Source organism: Podarcis tiliguerta (assembly GCF_965153285.1).
Source record: "Podarcis tiliguerta genome assembly, chromosome: 11".
Classification (NCBI taxonomy): domain Eukaryota; kingdom Metazoa; phylum Chordata; class Lepidosauria; order Squamata; family Lacertidae; genus Podarcis; species Podarcis tiliguerta.
The window spans coordinates 1,411,375-1,433,807 of NC_139544.1; the positions used below are offsets into that span (position 1 = coordinate 1,411,375).

General features: G+C 42.2%; 1 protein-coding gene across 14 annotated transcripts in view; it reads right to left on the reverse strand.

The window, feature by feature from the left end:
* TRPM3 (transient receptor potential cation channel subfamily M member 3) overlaps positions 1-22,433 on the reverse strand; it is a 387,333-nt gene that overhangs the window by 70,588 nt on the left and 294,312 nt on the right. For all 14 annotated transcript variants that reach the window (XM_083403305.1, XM_083403294.1, XM_083403299.1 and 11 more), the window contains exons 8-9: positions 11,992-12,115; positions 1,286-1,358 (exon numbers count right to left, since the gene is read on the reverse strand). In XM_083403305.1, coding sequence (XP_083259431.1) covers positions 1,286-1,358; positions 11,992-12,115 — 197 coding nt within the window. The remainder of the gene's footprint in view (positions 1-1,285; positions 1,359-11,991; positions 12,116-22,433) is intronic.

Consider the following 22,433-nt stretch of genomic DNA (forward strand, 5'->3'; position numbering starts at 1 on the left):
TATAATATTTGGCTGCATATTGGCCACATTGCTATCCACCAGGAGAGATGCTTTGCATAACAGAACTTCCTGATTCACAATAATATCAATCATATGCTCTCATGATGTTAACATAATGAAAATTAATCTGATCTGAGCTGTCTCTGCTTTTCGAGGGTAAAAATATTTGTTGTGATTGGCGCTGTGGTCTAAACCACTGAGCCTCTTGGTCTTGCTGATTAGAAGTTTGAATCCCCGTGACAGGGTGAGCACCCTTTGCTCTGTTCTAGCTCCTGCCAATCTAGAAGAAGAAGTAGAGTAGAAGAAGAGTTTGGATTTGATATCCTGCCTTATCATTACCCGAAGGAGTCTCAAAGCGGCTGACATTCTCCTTTCCCTTCCTCCCCCACAACAAACACTCTGTGAGGTGAGTGGGGCTGAGAGACTTCAGAGAAGTGTGACTGGCCCAAGGTCACCCAGCAGCTGCATGCGGAGGAGCGGAGACGCGAACCCGGTTCCCCAGATTACGAGACTACCGCTCTTAACCACTACACCACACTGACTCTCACAATATCACAATATCAATATCAAACCTAGCAGTCTGAAAGCACACCAGTGCAAGTAGATAAATAGGTACTGCTGTGGCAGAAAGGTAAATGGCGTTTCCGTGCATTCTGGCTTCCGTTGCACCAGAAGCAGTTTAGTCATGCTGGCCACATGACCCAGAAAGCTGTCTGTGGACAAACGGCGGCTCCCTTGGCCTGAAAGCGAGATAAGCGCCACAACCCATAGTTGCCTTTGGCTGAACTTAAATATCCAGGGGTCCTTTACCTTTTACCCATATCCTATCTTCCCCCATAATGGAACCAAGTGTACATGGAAGGCATTGCCCACTTGGTTCTCAGGCAGGCACTCATCCAGACACTGACCAGTCCCAAACCTGCTTCGTTTTAGCAACCTTTTACACCTTCAGACCATACCTTGGGATACTAAAAGTTTGCTACTTAGGCATCATACAATGCAGGACTGATGAAATGTGTGTAAATTTGTCAAGGACTTTCTGCGCAGAAAACACTACAGTGGTACCTCAGGTTACGTACACTGGTTACATTCAGGTTACAGACTCTGCTAACCCAGAAATAGTACCTCAAATTAAGAACTTTGCTTCAGGGTGAGAACAGAAATTGTGCAGCGGCAGCAGGAAGCCCCATTAGCTAAAGTGGTGCTTCAGGTTAAGAACAGTTTCAGGTTAAGAACAGACCTCCAGAACGAATTAAGTTCTTAACCCGAGGTACCACTGTATTACCTTTTAGCAAAGCTGTCAAGATGGCCAGGTCAATATCTTGGTGTCCTTCTGATCCCATGCGAAACACTGTAATCTGGAATGCAAGAATAGATTGTTTTTCATTAGACATTTTTAATATTTTAAATGTGGCACTTAAATGAACACAATACCACCAGGTCTGTCTGTCTGTCTGCCTATATTCAGCCCTGAAGAATCTGAAATACAGAGATACTGTGGGCAAACCCAACTGGCTGCCTACAGGTTATACATTCAGAGCAAATTTTTCCCCTTCAAAGAATTCTGGCCACTGTTGTTTGTTAAGGGTTGCTGGGAATTATAACTATGTAAGGGGCAAACTACAGTGCCCAGAATTCTTTGAGGGAAAGAATGTGCTTTGAATGTGCCTTATAGGTATTGTGTTCACTGCCTAGCATTAATGCAAATCAGAATCCCAAGGTCCAGTAATTCATCAAGAAATGGAGACATTACACAGCAGTAATAAATATTTAACAGAAATAGAAAAGTCTTGAAGCTTCAAAACAGAAAGGAAAATTCTATATGGAACCTATTATATAGTAGTGTGAAAAACTCATGATTCGTTTTACTTTGGCAGTTGTTGAGAGCAAGAAGTTGGGAAGGCTACTAATGGCTGACCTAACTGCTGTAGAAATGTGAACTTCACTTACATGAGTTTTCGGCAGTGGTGAGATAATTCACTACCACTGTTCCTTCATTCATATGTGGTGACACTGTTTAGCACCATTTAGCAAAAACAATGATAAATCATTTATTTTAAAACTTGAATACAATGTGCATTCAATCTGTTCATCTTGAAGGTGCCACGATACTCCGATGCCTTTATAACTACTAAATTCAGCATCTTAAGAATTGTCTGTTTTAAAAATATTATTTATTTATTTATGCATAAATAGTTCACAGGATTCTTTAGGGGAAGCCACGTGCTTTAAATGTGCTTTGAATCAGGCTGACAAACCCTCCAAGCACAGGATAATTGTCCAGCAGAAAAAGGAGTAGAAGGTAGAGATGACAGGCCAGCATCCAGCCCTGTAGCAACTCCCTTCCACTACTCAGCTCCCTGGGATTAAGCCAGTTAAGGGGATCAGCAGCGTTGTCACAGCAACAAGACTAGTGTATCCTATGCAACCAGCAGGAGGAGCGCACTAGCCCAACTGTTACAAATCATTTAGCAGACACACAAGCAAAACTGTCTCCTCCCCTGCCCAACCAAACAACCCCATTCCTGCCTTTTTGGTGTTTGGAAAAATGATGACGAGGGTGACATGGAATACAGCAATTGGTAGAAAGAGGTTTGCTCTATCCAGCCTTCTGGGTATACAGAAGTCAGTGCTGACTATGACATTATGCACACCTAAAATGACAAATTCCTTCTGCAAACAAGTTACACTGTTCTTGAAGAACAGACTATTGCTCTACTAAAAATTAAAGCAAGGTCACAAACCTTTCTGAGTTTTTTTTTAAAAAGGGGGAGATTAAGGGTATAGATGAAGAAAGGGGACATGATAATCAAAATGATTCAAAAATGAACAATAGATAGCAAAATGCAAAAAGGCAGCAACGGTTGACATGTGTATTCTGAGAGTCCTTAACGAATGCTACATACACCTGCAAAACAGACACAGATTTCCCCACTTTTTGGATATGCAGAAATGAATTATGCAAGAATTCACCAGTGTATGTATGAAATATAACTTGTCTGAGGGTGGCAATATTCACATGTAAAAATGTCAATATTCACTAAACTTGGGCCATTTGCTTCAGCTTATATGCAATGAGAGGAAGCAAATCATCATTCAGTCCACACAACTGAACATTTCTTCAGTAGGAGGAGATAGTCCAATAAAGATAGTCCAATAAATCAGTTTTCTGCAGCTGAGCAGTAAACGTCTGTCAGACGAGTCTGGTGTTATGTAACACTTGGCTGCCCCCACCCACTCTGCTATTAATCTCAGGGGGGAAACTCCCAGTGATGCAAAGGGGATAATTTATTTAAGGTTAACACTCATGTGTGGAGTGTGTGTGTGGAGAGAGAGGAGATTTCCACTGGGATTGTGGATGAGGAAGGAAGGATTCCACCTGCCTGTGCACTGTGACACACTGTCATTTTTGGCTCCTAGGAGATGCCATAGACTTAGCACCAAAGTAATGGAGCTTTGAAGAATAAATCAGGTATGAGAGAGCTGTTTCCCATTCCAAGCTTTAGTAACAAGACAAGTGCTATACATCTAAAGGTAAAGGGATCCCTGACCATTAGGTCCAGTCATGACCAACTCTTGGGTTGCAGTGCTCATCTCGCTTTACTGGCCGAGGGAGCCGGCATACAGCTTCCGGGTCATGTGGCCAGCATGACTAAGCCACTTCTGGCGAACCAGAGCAGCGCACGGAAACGCCGTTTACCTTCCCGCTGGAGCGGTACCTATTATCTGCTTGTACTTTGACGTGCTTTTGAACTGCTAGGTTGGCAGGAGCGGGGACCGAGCAACGGGAGCTCACCCCGTCGCGGGGATTCGAACCACCAACCTTCTGATCAGCAAGTCCTAGGCTTTGTGGTTTAGACCACAGCACCACCCGTGTCCCGCTATACATCTAAGTGAAGTAAATAAATATTCCATCTTCACAATGGATGGTTACAACTTCTGCTAGAATCTGTTGTGTTCCTTAGCAATGCCCTAAGAGAACCCTATGAAACAAAATGTTCCAGATCTTTCCTTTTGTCTAGATGCTCTGCCCAAGCTGGGATGCCCAGCCCCAACATAGCTGTTGCTTTTTCTGATTTTGTTTTAACATGCATATTCCAACATTTTGTAGAACAGTTTCCTTATAAAGAAGGAAAAGATGAATTACATCCTGCCATCTCCTTGAAAGCACAAGGAGTGATAATGTATCCGGAGTAAGCATAAGACTACACTAAAACTCATTTTATTCTATCAGTCTCAGGAAGTAAGGAAGCAAATTTATTCTTTCTGTCAAAGATTGATGGGAGTCTGCTATCAAGAAAACAGAAATCCAAAGATGCAAGATAAGCTGCAGAAACAATGGAAATCAGGTATCAGTACTCCTGTAGAAGATGAAATCCTAAAGCACTGCAAGTTATGTTTGAGTGATCTTGGCATATCCTGTGATGCCTTTCAGAGCTCTGCTTCAAATGGGCAATAGGAATTCAGGGTGAACAAATGTTTGGTCCAGAATTATAATTGTTCATCTTTATTTAAACTAGTTGAGATTTTGCAGGTGTCTCATAAATGCAAGTTGCTTTAACATTAACAATAGACGCTGCTTGCGGACAGTGAACTGCTTCTGTTTATAGTCAGGGTTATTAATACATTATGGTCCTCTTACTAGAAGAGCAGCTTCTATTCCAGGATTGCTCAGCATTTATAATTCAGCTGGGTATGCCTGAATATTTTAGTGTAAATTTCCCTTGGCAGCAAAATAAGGGGGGGGGGGAGAGAGAGAGAGAGAGAGAACGCGCAGGCACACACACAAACCAAATGCTGAAGAATAAACTACTCAGAGGAAAAATGCAGTAAGTATAGCAGATTTGTCAGCATTGAGGGGGCCCTGCACCTATTTCTGATGTTCCTTGCCACGACTGCTTCCCTTCCCACTGTGTGCCACCCTGACTGCCACCCCACTTTCTCCCTCCTATGACCTCACTGTCCTGGGTGCTATGCCCCACAGAGCCACTACGCCAGCGCAGGTAGCTCTGCTCCCCCCGCACCTCCAAACCTACCAGCCAGGAGGGGGAAGTGAGAGGCTCAGAGCCACATTTCAGCCGTGTAAGGACTGCCTGGTGGCTGCTGGAGGGGAGAGGTGGTTGCGGTCTGGCATGGCTGTGCTGGGCAGACTTTGGGCTTCAGCAGAGGGCAGGGGCAGACGTCCCTCCTCTTCCACTAGGCATGCTGGCCGCTGGGGCTTCTCCGCGACTGCAGCCCATCGTGGGTGAGCTCAGTGGAAATCAGTGGCATCAGAAAATAGGAATATGTCTTAGCTTTGAGTTGGGGAGCAGGACAAGACTAATAAATGTCACCTCACTGAATATTTTAAATTCAGAAGAAAGCTGTTGTTGTCGAAAGAAACTGATTTTCTTAGATGCCCTGAAAACATAACAAGATCAAGCTTCCTTCAGGTTTGCTCTGCACAACAAAAACAGACTTAAGTAGGTTAATAGCAAAAAAGGATCTGAGCAGCACTTTGAATAAAACATTGAATTGTTACCTCTTAAATGTAACCTAAATTCTAGGTAAAACCATTACTGATTACTAACTCTCTAGAGAATACCCATTGCAACATGTACTCTAGGAGGAAAAAACATTCCTGTGATTGCTGCCAGCACATATTTTAAGAAGCATTCCAAAAAATATATATTAAGATGTTTGTCTCATGTTTTATAAACTCTAGAATTGTTCTAGTTCTGTGACATTTTCCTGGGAAAGATACTGTGAGAAGTGAATACAGATATATAAACCAGCTTGACACAGTGGAAAACATGGCTAATTATATTCAGATATAGCTTATTTTTAATGGTCATTTAAATAATAATTTAAAGGAAACTTTTATATGAGATGGTAAGTATTTGCCCTATGGAAGAGTCCCTCTCCCATGGTAGGGATTAGGAGAGTATACATCATCATCATCATCATCGTCATCTTATTTGCATGCCGCCTTTCCATAGTGAAAACAATGCTCAAGGCGGCTTACGACATGACAAGATTTACATAATTACCAACATAACAGAAGTCATAAACAATAAATAAAGTACATCGAAAGCTACACAACCTAATGGAAAACAATTTCCACATAAATCATAAAATCTAAAACTAAGAATACAGCAATAATATCAATTACAATTTAAAATGACATAGATAAAAAATAAAAAATAAATTTAAGAAACAAAAAACAAAACGGAGCCCTCTCTGCGCAGAGGGAAGGAGGCAGGCAGGCCCGACATGGATCTGTCCCCTCAGCCGAAAGAGAGACTGAGTATCCACTGAGCCTTTGAATCCCCCCCTCCAGCGTCTAGGCTGGGGGGCTGGATGTGGATACATTGTATTAACAGAGTTGTGAGCAGTGCTTTTTTTCTTAAAAAAATGTTGAGGGCACTCTCATTTTCCTACTCACACTGAAATACTGCCCTCAATGAGACCAAACTTAGATTCACAAAATGTTTTGGGGTATGCGTACCCCTGCGTACCCCCCCCCCCCCCCCCGGAAAAATCACTGGTTGTGAGTCACCAAAAATGCACCCGGGGGGGTCTGGCCCTTCACACTCTAGAGACTCTTGTTGCTTTGGTGAAAGCGAACAGAATAAATATGGTAAAATAAAAGGAGAATTTCCTTGATGCCTTGATCCAATCAATCAATCAATCAATCAAAACCAACACTATATTACGGCCATAGACCAGCATAAGGAGCAGTGCTGGATTTACGTATAAGCTAGACAAGCTCTAGCTTAGGGACCCTCTCTCTTGCGGCCCCAAAAAATTTAAAGGAAAAAAACTGGATGTACATTTCCAAAACATAAGATAAAAGACAAATAAAATAAAACCTACACACAGCAACAGTGTTTTGTGTTGTGTAGACTCCTATGATGTAAGTAATGGGCATATATAGCATATATTCAACACAAAAAACAGTGATATTTTGTTGACAAAGGGCAGCTGGACACATAAAGGGCCCCATTACCTTCAGTAGCTTAGGGCCTCATCGAGCCCAAATCCGGCCCTGATAAGGAGGGAGGGGGGGGCGTGTCTCAGCTGTGGGCAATGGTGCATCTTTGGAATGGGAGCAAATTTGACTTCCATTTGCAGTGGCTGCCCACCACCTCAATCTACCCAACATGCATGCCCCAGTCCATCGAAATATAAAATCCATAGAATTCAGGTTATAGATCTACGAAACATAAGCAGAAAAAGGTGTTGCCCAGTTGTGGCCACGTTGGGAGGGGGGAGGTTGTGAGTGGCTCTTGGCAGCATCATGTGAAAGACTTCCTAAGGACTGGCCCTGGCCATCTCCAGCTGTGGTTTAGCATGATGTCTGAATGCAGCCAATATTAAGCAGCTCTTATAAACTTGAAGATCGACATTGGAAAATATCCAAGTTAGCCCTGAATACTGGAAGCATGATAAGCTACCAAAACATGATAACAATCTATTTGTGTAGGTTATATGCCTGTTATTTAAGCAATCAGAAAAACCGCTTGCTTAAAATAGCAGTTCTTTCTTTGTTGCCTAATTATAGGTTCTTCACAAATACCATAATCCTCTTATTTTTCTATTCATAAAAATGTAGCATTAAACTTTTTGAAGTGTTATCTTGAACTGACAAAATTCAGTCACAGTGCTGGCTTCCTTTAATGTTGAAATCTAAACAAATGATTAAATATTTGGGAGGTTCCAGCATGTCAGCATGCTAAAGGGGGACAATAACTCAACAATACAGTATATGAAAGGAAAAATAAGCCAGTCTATCCCAGCCCAGCCCCCTTTTCTCCCTACAGCAATGGACTGTCATTGAATTTATGCCTGGTATCTTACTTGACAAGAATATTCTTTCCATAGGAATTAAGGTTATCAAGCATCCTCAAACAGTTACTTTGCATATGATAAGATCTGGTGTATTGATCCAGCAGAAACATCTGGACAAGATAAGCTTTGTTGATAGAGTTGTTGTGAAGGTCATGGGGGAATCTAAGGGCTGCTTGCAATGTTTCATTTCAGCAGCAAGTGTAGATACGAAAAGAACCAGAGAATAGTTACAAATAGGCAGCTTTCTAATGCTGGCAAATTCAAATAGTTCCCAGGCATAATTTCTCTATGTCTGATACAAATTTACAACACTTCCTATGAACATCCATCCATTATTGAAAAAATTGACAAGAGATGCCTTGTCTGTTCTGAAAAAAATTGGGATACTTATTTGGTGTTATTTTGCTTATTTTAGTCCCCTTTGGTTAAACTCCTTATTTCTGGCTACCTAATACAACCTGTGGGACGCGGGTGGCGCTGTGGATTAAAGCCTCAGTGCCTAGGGCTTGCCGATCGAAAGGTCGGCGGTTCGAATCCGCGCGACGGGGTGCGCTCCCGCTGTACGGTCCCAGCGCCTGCCAACCTAGCAGTTCGAAAGCACCCCTGTGTGCAAGTAGATAAATAGGGACCGCTTACTAGCGGGAAGGTAAACGGCGTTTCCGTGTGCGGCTCTGGCTCGCCAGAGCAGCGATGTCACGCTGGCCACGTGACCCGGAAGTGTCTTCGGACAGCGCTGGCCCTTGGCCTCTTTGAGTGAGATGGGCGCACAACCCTAGAGTCTGTCAAGACTGGCCCGTACGGGCAGGGGTACCTTTACCTTTAATACAACCTGTATTTATATCCAGAGATGGCAGCATGGCAGGGATGTATATTAAATCATGCACAAGTGACCAATGCCTATGAGACCCTGTTCTCTGCCCTTCCTACAGGCCTTCTTTGCACTCTGGAGACTCCTGCATGGTCCTTGGGCTTGTAAACCCAACCACCAGCACTTGTGGCATCTCAAGCTTATTACGGTGCATCAGTGCCACATATTTATAAAAACCCAGATTCACCTAGAATAGCCAGCTTCCAAACTGACTTGAATTTTTCATGTTATGCTTCACTTATGAACAAAAAAAGAAAGACAAGATGTCTGCATGAACATTAATGGAGCCCAAGACTCCATGAAATTGAGCACTGGATTTGGTCTGAGAGAGGGAACCGAAAAACAGCCACAGAGAGAAAACTAACCAGCCTAAAGTCAGAAGAAAACTGCCCGTCGGGGAGGGCTGATTTAATAACTTCAGCTGCATCAGGGGATGTGCAGAAAGAATCTTCCTGTGCGGCTTCTGCTATTCCCTATTATTCCTATTATTCTCCTTCCCCAGGGGAAGAGGAAAGAGGAGAATTCCCATGGATGGGAATAAAGCTGTGTGGGTAAATGGCACCCAGATAAACAGACCTGTGAACTATTTCTCATTCCAAACCACTTCTAGTTGTCCCTCGTGTTTCAGAAGCCTGACTGGCTTCAACAGATGTTGGGAATTGAGGGTCACAGTCCCGTGCTGTGGAAGACTTTTCAGCTGATATTCAGGAGGTATCCTCAATATTCACTTGCAGGGGACTCTTGAAGACCTTTTTATGCCAACTGCCCTATTCAGTTGCTTGAATATTATTAAGATAAGCCAATTATGGTTATGATTATTTTGCATTGTTTTTTATGGTATTTTTTAACTACACTAGTATCCAGTTATTGTGGTTAAAAGTTTTATTATTTTGGAAAATAATTTTTTTATTTCAAAAAGAAACAAGAAAAAAAAATGGGGTTTTTTGCAAAAAGACTACAGCATGCTATACAATTATGGGATGCTAATAGGAACACAACCACAAATCTCTGTTCTTGGCAATGAGTAAATAAATTCTAACATGCAAAAGGGAGGGGGAAGGAGCTTCTTCTCTCATGCATGCCAAAAAGAGATGGGATTTTCTTGTTTCCCTTTAGCTAGAGACTAATTAAATGCTTTCCCATGCTTCCTTAATATGGATGTGTGCTCCTGGGACTCAACGGTCTTTCTCTGAATGCTAGTAGGCATGCATCTGCCATCTAAATTCCTGTCCTTGTATGACCATAAGTAATTTAACAGAATGGTGCTCTTACATTCACTGAAGCCAGCAGAACAGTTAAAAAGAAAAGGCCAACCCACACGACCGAAGGCCAGGCCACGGTCAGGCTGCCTAAATGACAAGTGAGTGACTTGTGATGATTTTTAATTTGACCTGTAACATTTGCTCAATATCACTGCTTTATCATTTATGACAACTCATTATGGGTCATTTTGTCAACCAGTGGTGGCTTTGCCCAGACAAACAAGAGTTCCTTGATGGTAACAGAGACATCTTAATTGACAGCATCACCCCTGGATTAGACGTCATTCACAGTCTGCAATTTCACCTACAGCAGTTTTGTTTTCTGTGGATACAACATTAGTTCTTATGTGTCATTTTATGAGCCCTGACTGAATTAATTTTGGAATGGAAATGGGCTCATCAGACCTTTCCCAGATAAGATAAAAAGAAATTTGACATCAATATTGTGGAAGGTTACTGAGGTTTAATAGCTAATACAGTGGTACCTCGGGGTCCCTTTACCTTTAAGCTCATTGATATGGTTAAATAAATGCTAAAAAATAACAAGGTTAGCAATCTGAACCTAGCTGGGGTTTTTTATGGCTACCATTATCATTTCTGTGCCAGGCAGCCCCCTCTGTTTAGAAAAGCTTTGCAGTTGTCAAGTCCATCATCAAGATCTACTTCATCAAGCAATGGTGACCCTAAACTATCTCAGGCTTATCTTCCCTGTCACATGCATTGCCATTTGGTTTGATTTTGCCCCACCACTAATAATTTAACACTCTTCTTACTGATGCTGCGCTTGATTTCTTCATGCAAGGCCCTGGGACAGGGATTGCATCTTTCATTGCATTTTGCATAGCTCCTAGCATGCTGCTGGAGGCAAATTGTTAAGCAGCAACAGCATATACACAAAAAGAATAACACCACTGGTTTCAGAAAATGCACATTTGGAATTCAGATTCTGAAAACAATATTTAAATGCTTCCAGCCAGACCTAAGGTAATATAATGTGATGGATGCATTTTTGATGCTCTGTGAATAATTTATCCAGAACTTAAAGTCCAATGAAACTTCTTAATTGAGTTAATGACATTATACAGGTAAGGCCAATGGAAGCTATTCCTACAAATTTTAATGTAATTCCCATTTATTTGTTCTTACATTTTACTTAAATCGCCTTTTAATCAGCTGTTTGTGGCTGGTCTTATGGACTCTTCATGCCCAAGTCTCCAGTTACACAGATGTACATGTAAAAGACAGAATGGTTTTTAACTGACATCCACCGAAACACAGTTTTAGTTCACACAGATGTAATGTAACCAGTCTCCAAACCATGTGCTGGAGATTGGGAAAGTGCATTTTAGTAGGGTTGCCATACGTCCAAGATTTCCTTGACATGTCCTCTTTTCCATGGCCAACATCTCCGGCCAGGCCGATTTTTACAATTTACAAAAAATGTCTGGGTTGCTGTTGTTTTTACGTTTGGGCATGTGCATGCTCAAGGGGCTCCCGATCCTCAGCTGAGTCAGCCCTGGTGTTCCCCCCAATTGCATGCAGGAGCATTGGGGCCTCTTTGCACAGCTCAGCTGGGAAGCAGCAGGCTCCCCATCGCCGGCTGAGCCGTGTGTGTGTGTGTGTGTGTGTGTCCTCTTTTTTGCTCTTCCAAACATAGCAACCCTAATTTTAGATTCTCTCTCTTGTGCATGAATTCCCTCTCCCTTCCAAGGAGGTTAAGCTTCAGGTAAACATGTCACTAACTATGGATAAGGCTAACCAGGATTGCCCCAAATTGCAGTTTGCAATTGCCCTCCTAAGCGTGGTTTCAGCTCATGGCTTTCAGATATTCTGGGCGAGCCTTAGAGAAGCCAGAGGTTGGGTAATGCAAATCTAACACAAACTATGGTTTGAGCCATGGAAGTTAGAAAGATGGACTGCATACCACTGCAGGTCCCCCAATCTCCAAACTGAGATTGAACCTTATTTATGCACGAAGCCAGTACGAAATTGGGCTTCTGTGTTTCATGCCTAGAGAATGTGCTTGCATACCAGTTCCTTCTTCTTCATGCATTCCATGAGGATTATGAAGAGATGCTGGGCCTGGGTCCGGGTATAGGTGAAGGTCTTCTGAATGGTGACAAGCAATTGGTCCCTCAGAGATTCATTGATAAGTCTGAAATTCAAAAGGGGGCATTGAAAATCCTGGAACCAAAATGTTGACCAATAAGCAGTGCTTTGGGCAATATTTAAAAAGCAAATTTCTGAGAGAAGGAAAACACAGATACTGCATTGAAAACACTGAAACCTGTGTTTAATAGAAAAATTAAGCAAATCCCCATAATTTCTGCAGGTTATTTTGCAATGTTTATTACTTTGCACAAGTTAGTCTGCTAATTGTTCTAATCTTGAGAAGCAGAGAGACGCTAAACCTTGCCTATGACCACTGAAAGTGTTTGTCAGAAATCCCTCTCACTTCTGAGATTTCATCAGATATTGCCAACCTTCTTTCAAGCTAGAATTTCCTTTAAAAGAACAATAAAGAAAACTGTGACATGTTAGCCCTAATGCCACACATTGCAGTTTTCCACACTTGCAGAATCATGCCCTGCATGAAGTCCTGGAGGGGAAGTGAAGAGGGTAACCACACATATGCAAGATTATGACAAGCTAGTCCATTCAGAAACTGCCAAGAAACAAAAATTTAAAAAGAATTGCTGTGTTTGAAGAAAGACCTGCATATATATATATATATATATATATATATATATATATATATATATAAATATTTTATTAAGATTTTCACAAAAAAACAACAACAACAAAAAAAGAAAAAATACAAAAAATAAAAAGCAATTAAAAACAATTCAATCTTTCAAAACATATCTTACATTTGCTTGTTTCTCGGACCTCCCCACACCAGCCCTCTTTGTATTCCAATTCAGTTTGTTTGTTCAGCAAATCCTTTCCCTCTTTACCTTTGTCTTAATCTTGATCTTAATATATTTTAAATTTAACTTTCCATCTGTTAAATCCCATTTTTACATATTCTTTCATAACATTATTGCTAAAAACCCCTTAACCTCGATCCAACATCATTCTATCATTCATTAATTTTGCAATGTTTCTGTACATAATCTTTAAATTTCTTCCAATCTTCCTCCACCAACTCTTCTCCCTGGTCTCGGATTCTGCCGGTCATTTCTGCTAATTCCATATAGTCCATCACCTTCATCTGCCATTCTTCCAGAGTGGGTAGTTCTTGTGTCTTCCAATACTTCGCGATGAGTATTCTTGCTGCTGTTGTTGCATACATAAAGAAAGACCTGCCTTTTGAACAACAAGTCTCTGTTGCTTCAGAATCATGGTATCAATTTCCACATTATCACCTGGCAAAATGGCTTGGAAGCATATTGCTTACCAGGGATTTCTTAATGAATTTAGGCTGCAATTGACAAGCTGGGGTCCAATGATATCTTGTACTGACTTTTGCCAGCCCAGCTCTATGTGGATCCTACTCTTAGAGACTGGAAAAAACCATTATGTAATGGAGAAAAGCAGCCATCTGGCCCCACAAGCAGGACTGTGGTTAAGTATCCATGCAAAACTGCTTACAACGCTCCTCAGATATCCCCAATCTAGCCCTCCTCAATCTGTTTTCCTCCAGATGTTTTGAACTACAACTCAACTCCTATTATTCCTGACCATCTGTTATACTGGATGATAGCAGTTGCGGGCAAAAAGGTTGGCACAGGTTGCATGACATATCTTGCTTTGCATGTCAAGAATATCTCATATATTAGTTTCACCTTTCAAGTTGAATTACTGAAATAAATGAACTTTTCCATGATATTCTAATTTTCTGAGTTTCACCTGTACATCATTTTCATTATATTTTCCTTTAACACTGTACATGCAGTGAACTTGACCCCTTTCTTCCACAATCTTTCCCAGTCTTCAAACATTAAATTATGTCCCACATCTCTTGCCCAGTCTATCATCACTGACTTAACTTGTTCATCCTTTGTATGCCATTCCAACAGTAAATTATACATTTTAGACAAATTTTTAACTTTAGAGTCCAACAACTCCGTTTCCAACTTAGTTTTTTCTGAAGCAAAACCATTTTTCTTATCTAGTTTATACAATTCATTGATCTGGTGATAATGTAACCAATTTATCTTATCTTTGATTTGATCAAACGGTTTTAATTTATAACCTTCTTTGTCTTCCAGTAACAGGTCTGAATATCTCAACCACTTGGTTTCCATATTTAACTTTTTCTGGGCCTTCGCCTCCATTGGCGAGAGCCATCTGGGTGTCTTCCTTTCTAGGAGATCTTTATATTTTATCCACACATTAAACAGAGATTTCCTAATTACATGGTTTTTAAAAGCATTATGGGCCTTTACTTTATCATACCATAAATATGCATGCCATCCAAACACATTGTCAAATCCTTCCAGATCTAAATCATTGGTGTCTTCTAGTTGTATCCATTCCTTAATCCAGCAAAGCGCAGCTGCTTCAAAATAGATCTTCAAATCTGGCAGGGAAAATCCCCCTCTTTCTTTAGAGTCTGTTAGTAATTTATATTTAATTTTGGGTTTTCCCCCTGACCAGATGAATCTAGATAAAGCTTTCTGCCATTCTTTAAAACATTTCACATTGTCTATAATTGGGAGGGCTTGAAACAGAAATAATATCTTTGGCAATACATTCATCTTAACCACCGAAATCCGGCTCATTAGTGACAATTTTAAATCTGACCATATCTCTAGATCTCTCTTAATTTCATTCCATAGTTTCTCATAGTTATCTTTATAGAAATTCAAATTTTTCCCTGGCAAATTGACTCCCAGATACTTAACTTTTTTTCACAAAATCTAAGCCCTTCTTTTCTTGTAATAATTTTCTTTCATCATTATCCAGATTTTTCTCTAATACTCTGGTTTTGTCCTATTTAACTTAAATCCCGCTACCTGTCCAAACTCCTGTATCAACTCCAGTGCTTTTACTGCACTGGAGTCTGGATCCTGTAATGTCAGTACTAAATCATCAGCAAAGGCTTTTAATTTATATTGTTTGGATCCTACTGTAATACCTTTAATTTGTTCATCTTTTCTTATCATACTTAACAAGACCTCTAGGACCGAAATAAACAGCAGAGGGGAAAGTGGGCACTCTTGCCTGGTTCCCTTCTCAATTCTAATTTCCTCCGAGACCACATTATTTACAATAATTTTAGCTTTTTGTTCATGATAGATCGCATTAATCTCATTTAAAAAGTCTTGACCAACCCCCATACTTTCTAAATTATGTAACATAAAACTCCAAGATACATTGTCAAAGGCTTTCTCCATATCAATAAACATTAACATTGCTTTACAGTTCTTTCTTGCTTCCAACTTTTCCAATATATCTACAACATTCCTAATATTATCTTTCATGTGTCTTCCAGGCAGAAAACTGCCTGGTCCTTATGTATATATTCAGACAGAACCTTCTTTAGCCTGTTAGCCAGTATATTCGCAAAGATTTTATAATCCACATTAAGTAGGGAGATTGGTCTGTAATTCTTGACATTGGATCTATCTTGATCTTGTTTTAGAATCAGAGTAATATAAGCTTCCTTCCAGGTTTCAGGTGCTTTGCCCCCTCCTAGAATCATATTGCATACTTCTACCAATGGTTGGATAAGCCAATCTTTCTTATAGTATTTTGCTGATAGACCATCTGGTCCCGGGGCCTTGCCAAGTTGCATTGAGTATATTGCGTATTCCACTTCCTGGCTTGTAATTAGTCCCTTTAGTAGGATCTTTTTATCTTCAGGAATCTTCTGCAAACCATTGGTTTTAATAAATTGCTCAATTTTAGCCTGGCCCTCTTTCTTTTTATACAGTTGTTTGTAATACTTGTGAAAACATTTTCTTATGTCCACAGGGTTCTTCACAGACTTTCCTTCTGTTACAATATTTGTGATAGTACTTTGCTTTTGCCTCTGTTTTAATTGCCAAGCTAAGAGTTTCCAACATTTATTTGCAGATTCAAAGTTCCTTTGTTTCATCCTCCTTAGTTTCCGTTATATTTCTTGATTTATAATCTGTGAATATTGAATCTGTAAGGCTTTAATTTACTTTTGTATCTGCAAATTCTTTGGGTTACCTCTAAGCCTCATCTCTTTGTCTTTTAGTTGTTCCAAAATTTTATCTTTTTTCTCATTCTGTGTCTTTTTCCTAATTGAATTTTGTTGAATGAGAAATCCTCTCATTACTACTTTGCTGGCATCCCAAATAACTCTTGTTTCCATTCCCTGATTCATATTAATTTCAAAATAATCCTTTAAGGCTTTTTGGGCTTTATTTACAATTTGGGTACTCCTCAACAAATCATCATTCATTCTCCATCTGAAGGAACCCTGTAAGGACATTTTCAGATCCATAAAACTGCATTGCGGTCTGAGCAAGTTTTAGGGCAAATTTCCGTTTTTAATACTTTAGGAGCCAAGTCTCCTACAGATTCTTGGGTTCCAAATATTTAGGGGATTACAAACAGGGCGCAGCAACTATGGGGCGGCCAGTGCAGTGCTTTTAGGGTATACCGTATGTTACATGCCCGCATTGAAGGGTCAGGTTCAGAGGTTGATGTAGCTGCTGGAGTCGGACCCAGCATTTCTCCACGATTCAGAGGCAGTGATCATGACCAAAGCCACCATGTGCTAGCTTAAAGAGAGATGACCTAGCCGCTATGATACCTACTGTATCTTGGTAACACACAGTTTTTAACAGTATTCATATTGATAAAGGGTGGGCCATATATATTTTAAACAACAAAACCGATAATAGTAGCTATAATTTGCAGTAACAAGACCTGAAGATCCAAGGCTGGCTAAGGCTGGGCTAGAGGGACATAAAATAAATGTTGCCCATTTTTCACATTTTTGCCCTCCAAATATTTAGATATTTCCCATGCCAGTCAAGAAGCCTGGCATGGGGGAATTTAAAAATATTGTTAAGGGAATCACTTATCCCCATTTAGGGTGGGTGGCTTTGCTTCACAGAAGTTTGACACCAGAACATAATACTCTATGAATATTAGTTCTTGTTCCAGATTTCCTAACCGTGAAATGGTCAGTCACCAATACTATTCATTTGCTTACTTGGAAGCAGCACTGCCAGTCCTAATGGTGAACTTCTGTTGGATTTAAAAATTCAGAAAAATGTATCCCTTGAAGTGTAAAAGCTGTCATACTGTGGTAGCTGTTTTCTCATTTAAAATCTCATTCTTTCTCATCTTCCTAAATGCATCACATTCTGTAGTAAATGCAAATGAAATCAAATAGGGAATAGGATCCATTGAAGCTGTTCAGAAATCGTTTTCTACATTGCCATCCTACATCCTTCTGGACCGTCTAGAGGGACTGGGAGCTGGGGGCACTGTTATACAGTGGTTCTGCTCCTTCATTCCGGGCCGTGTCCAGAAAGTGGTGTTCAGACCCCTGGGCTCTCACTTGTGGGGTGCCTCAGGGTTCCGTCCTCTCCCCCATGCTTTTTAACATCTATATGAAGCCGCTGGGAGAGATCATCAGGGGGTTTGGACTGGGCGTCCATCAATATGCAGATGATACCCAGCTCTACCTCTCTTTCAAATCAGAACCAGTGAAGGCGGTGAAGGTCCTGTGTGAGTGCCTGGAGGCGTTTGGAGGATGGATGGCGGCTAATGGATTGAGGTTGAATCCTGACAAGACAGAAGTACTGTTTCTGGGGGACAGGGGGCGGGCTGGTGTGGAGGACTCCCTGGTCCTGAATAGGGTAACTGTGCCCCTGAAGGACCAGGTGCGCAGCCTGGGAGTCATTTTGGACTCACAGCTGTCCATGGAGGCGCAGGTCAATTCTGTATCCAGGGCAGCTGTCTACCAACTCTATCTGGTACGCAGGCTGAGACCCTACCTGCCTGCGGACTGTCTCGCCAGAGTGGTGCATGCTCTGGTTATCTGCCGCTTGGACTACTGCAATGCGCTCTACGTGGGGCTACCTTTGAAGGTGACTCGGAAACTACAACTAATCCAGAATGCGGCAGCTAGACTGATGACTAGACTGGTGACCACATAACACCGGTCTTGAAAGACCTACATTGGCTCCCAGTACGTTTCTGAGCACAATTCAAAGTGCTGGTATTGACCTTTAAAGCCCTAAATGGCCTCGGCCCAGTATACCTGAAGGAGCATCTCCACCCCCATCGTTCTGCCCAGCGCTGAGGGCCTTCTGGCGGTTCCCTCATGGCGAGAAGCTAAGCTACAGGGAACCAGGCAGAGGGCCTTCTTGGTAGTGGTGCCCGCCCTGTGGAACGCCCTCCCATCAGATGTCAAAACGATAAACAACTACCTGACATTCAGAAGACATCTTAAGGCAGCCCTGTTCAGGGAAGTTTTTAATGTGTGATATTTTAGTGTTTTTTGGTTTCTATGGAAGCCGCTCAGAGTGGCTGGGGAAACCCAGCCAGATGGGCGGGGTACAAATAATAAATTATTATTAATAATAATAATAATAATAATAATATACCAAAAGCTGTGCCTAGAATCATAGAGTTGGAAGGAACTGAAAGGATCACCTAGTCCAACCTCTGTAAGCAGGAATTCACTGGTGACATGGCTTAATTTCTGATGGCATTGTGGCCCTGGGCAATTGGCAGGTGGGCAGCTCCACCTGCTTGTGACACTCGGCTGTGGGGAGTGGGCAGAATAAGAGTCTGACCCACTGGTCATACCCGGTCCCCCACTTTCATGACCATGTTCTGCTGTGTGTGACTTTAGAGATGTTCTAGGCCAGCTGTTGTTGGCAGGGGAAGGCTGCTCAAGGTAGGCCTTTTGCCTGACCCAACAGGGCACTCTTTGGGCCTACAGGTGAAGGATTCATCATTCTAATCATCCCTCCATTTGTGTTGTTTACAATTGCCATCGCCTAAAGAGATTCCTCCAAATATAACCAGAGTCAAACTCTTTACAGCTGGGGCATCATTAAAATGATTGAAAATATGAGCATAATTGCTGAGAAATATTAGAGGAATGAGAACAAGAGTCTAAGGACTGGTGCTGGGAGATCTGTGAGCAATCTCCTAGTCATTCTCCCAACCAAAATCTCCCAACACCAAGCTCCTGGGGTGGGGGGAGAGACAGCCTTCCTGTCCCCTCACCCTTCCCAAATGGGAAAGCAGCAAGTGCTTTCTTGACTATGCTACCACTCAGTGGATTGTCTTGACTATGCTACCACTCAGTGGATTTGTAACTGGCTGACTGACCGGACCCAAAGGGTGCTCATCAATGGTTCCTCTTCATCCTGGAGAAGAGTGACTAGTGGGGTGCCACAGGGTTCTGTCTTGGGCCCGGTCTTATTCAACATCTTTATCAACGACTTGGATGATGGACTCAAGGGCATCCTGATCAAATTTGCAGATGACACCAAACTGGGAGGGGTGGCTAACACCCCAGAAGACAGGATCACACTTCAAAACGACCTTGACAGATTAGAGAACTGGGCCAAAACAAACAAGATGAATTTTAACAGGGAGAAATGTAAAGTATTGCACTTGGGCAAAAAAAATGAGAGGCACAAATACAAGATGGGTGACACCTGGCTTGAGAGCAGTACATGTGAAAAGGATCTAGGAGTCTTGGTTGACCACAAACTTGACATGAGCCAACAGTGTGACGCGGCAGCTAAAAAAGCCAATGCAATTCTGGGCTGCATCAACAGGAGTATAGCATCTAGATCAAGGGAAGTTATAGTGCCACTGTATTCTGCTCTGGTCAGACCTCACCTGGAGTACTGTGTCCAGTTCTGGACACCACAGTTCAAGAAGGACACTGGCAAACTGGAACGTGTCCAGAGGAGGGCAACCAAAATGGTCAAAGGCCTGGAAACGATGCCTTATGAGGAACGGCCAAGGGAGCTGGGCATGTTTAGCCTGGAGAAGAGGAGGTTAAGGGGTGATATGATAGCCATGTTCAAATATATAAAAGGATGTCACATAGAGGAGGGAGAAAGGTTGTTTTCTGCTGCTCCAGAGAAGCGGACACGGAGCAATGGATCCAAACTACAAGAAAGAAGATTCCACCTAAACATTAGGAAGAACTTCCTGACAGTAAGAGCTGTTCGACAGTGGAATTTGCTGCCAAGGAGTGTGGTGGAGTCTCCTTCTTTGGAGGTCTTTAAGCAGAGGCTTGACAACCATATGTCAGGAGTGCTCTGATGGTGTTTCCTGCTTGGCAGGGGGTTGGACTCGATGGCCCTTGTGGTCTCTTCCAACTCTATGATTCTATGATTCTAAGTGAAGGGTGGAATTTGATAGTTCTGCAATAAACTATTCAGCTCCTTTCTTTTAAAAAATAAAAGAAAAGGGAGACCATTCTTTAGCCTTCCACTAACTACTTTCTTCAGATACAAATTAATACTGATTATTATTTTGTTTCACCTGTCTTGCAAATGTCAAAGAGAGTCATATGTAGCCAACAAACAGCTTACACTGATATTTTCAAACTGTGTTTCTAGGAGCACTGGGGTTCCTTAAAAGGCATCTTTTGATGAAAAGATGAATAATGGCAGGCCAGGTTCCCTGGAAGAAAGCTTGTCTACCTGTATTACCAAACCTGCCTTGAAATACGCAGCCAAGAGGGAGAGTCAGGGTCGTTCTAGGACACATTCTCAATTTTCACAGCGAGTTACCTAGGCTCTATCTGACCTGGCCAGGGTCCTCCTGCAAATTCAGCTGTTTCTCAGCAGACAATTGATGTGGACCCTAAGGGTAAGCAACTTTAAAACCATGGGCTTAAAGTGATGAAAAGTACAGCTATTTTACCTGCAGTAAAACTGTAGTTGTTCACCATGTGAATAGCACACCTCCATTTCTTGCTGAGTGTAGCCTTTTGCAGAGGGGTTAAAAATCACCAGACATTCATGAGCTAAGAACAGATTTGTCGGACCCATGTCCTTATTTTGGGTCGGCAATCAGCAGAGGAAAAGCCTATGCTGGTTTCTTAATTTCTATTGCAGCCACTCTGCCCAGTCTCATAGAAATCACAGGTGTAGTTAATTGAATAAACTAGATTGGACTAATTTTACCAAATTAGGTGATATGTGCAAAGGGAACCTTAAAAAGGTAGCATGCTATATTTTCAAGTTAAAAAAGAAAATGTTTCACGTGCCATGGAGTGGAAATGCAGAGTGGTCAATAAAAAGAAGGAATTGTGCCACTCCATTGTCGGAGGTGGCAGGGAGCATGCTGGGTAGCGCCATGCTGGCAGACCTGTCATCCAAATAGCTGAGGCCTGACTGGGTTTAAAGGGCCCACAACTGGGCAGAACAGCACAGGTACTTAGCAGCTTTCAATTTGGTATGATAAGGAAAAGATAGGTTTGGTAGCTGAAGAACTTTCAAGCCCCACTGAAGTTGGGCCTGAAGCTGCTTTGCAACTGGCATTGCCCAACTTCCGGCTCACTGAGCCTGCGGGCTTCTCCACACCTCCTCTTGTTCTGCCCAGGAAAAGCACTTTTTAGCTTTTGGAGCAAATGGTGATGGGGTGTTCCACAGACTGCTCTTTGTTCCAACTGAAAGCTAAAGAGTGGGTTTTCCCTGAGAAAAGAGCGGGGCCAGGGGAAAATGGCCCAGTCCAGGCCTAGAAAGCTCTGGTCAAGCGGAAAACAGCTCAGACCTCAGCTTTCTAGGGGCGGGGCAAGCAGAAGTGTGGATGAATCCTCGATAGAAATCAGGGGTGGCAACTCCTAGGGGCTCAGCCCTTTTGGGGCCCCCAATATTATTATTTTTTTGGGGGGTGGCCCCTAATGTTCCAAATGATCGGGAGGTGGAGGAGGCTGAGCAGGGAAGCAAGCATGGCATGGAGTCCCTGGCCGGCAGCTCCTCCTGCTCCTGCCACATAAGGGAAAGATGGGCAAAGCACACACTCCCTGACTGGTGGCAGCATCAGGAGGAAGAGGAGGCCAAGCACCAGCCACCAACATGGAAGTCATTATGCCACCGTGTTCGGCTCTGCTCCTGGCTCCTCCGAACATCCTGATGTCACACGCATGCCATCGATCTTCAGCACAACCTGAGGCCTTTTATAAAACCAGATATTATAAATTGTAAATCTCCAGTGCCCTTTCTCCAAGGAAAATGACACTGTAACACTGCCCCAGAACCTCCACCATGTCTGGAAAATGAGAAATATGAAGCAATTAGCCACCTGCCTGGAATTATGTAAGAGTCTCTCTCTCTCTCTCTCTCCGTGTGTGTGTGTGAGAGATAGACAGACGGGGGGCACATATTTTAAAACCAGGCAATATCCCAGTGATGGAGCATGTCCCCCAAACATGTGGTCAGAATTCTTCAAAGTAGTATTTATATCACCAAGTTTCTTTAACCTGATACTAAGGTTTTGGAAATTTTACCCCCCCTCCCTGGGGGGGTATCCTTTAGACAAACTAGAGAATCCTCTAGGTA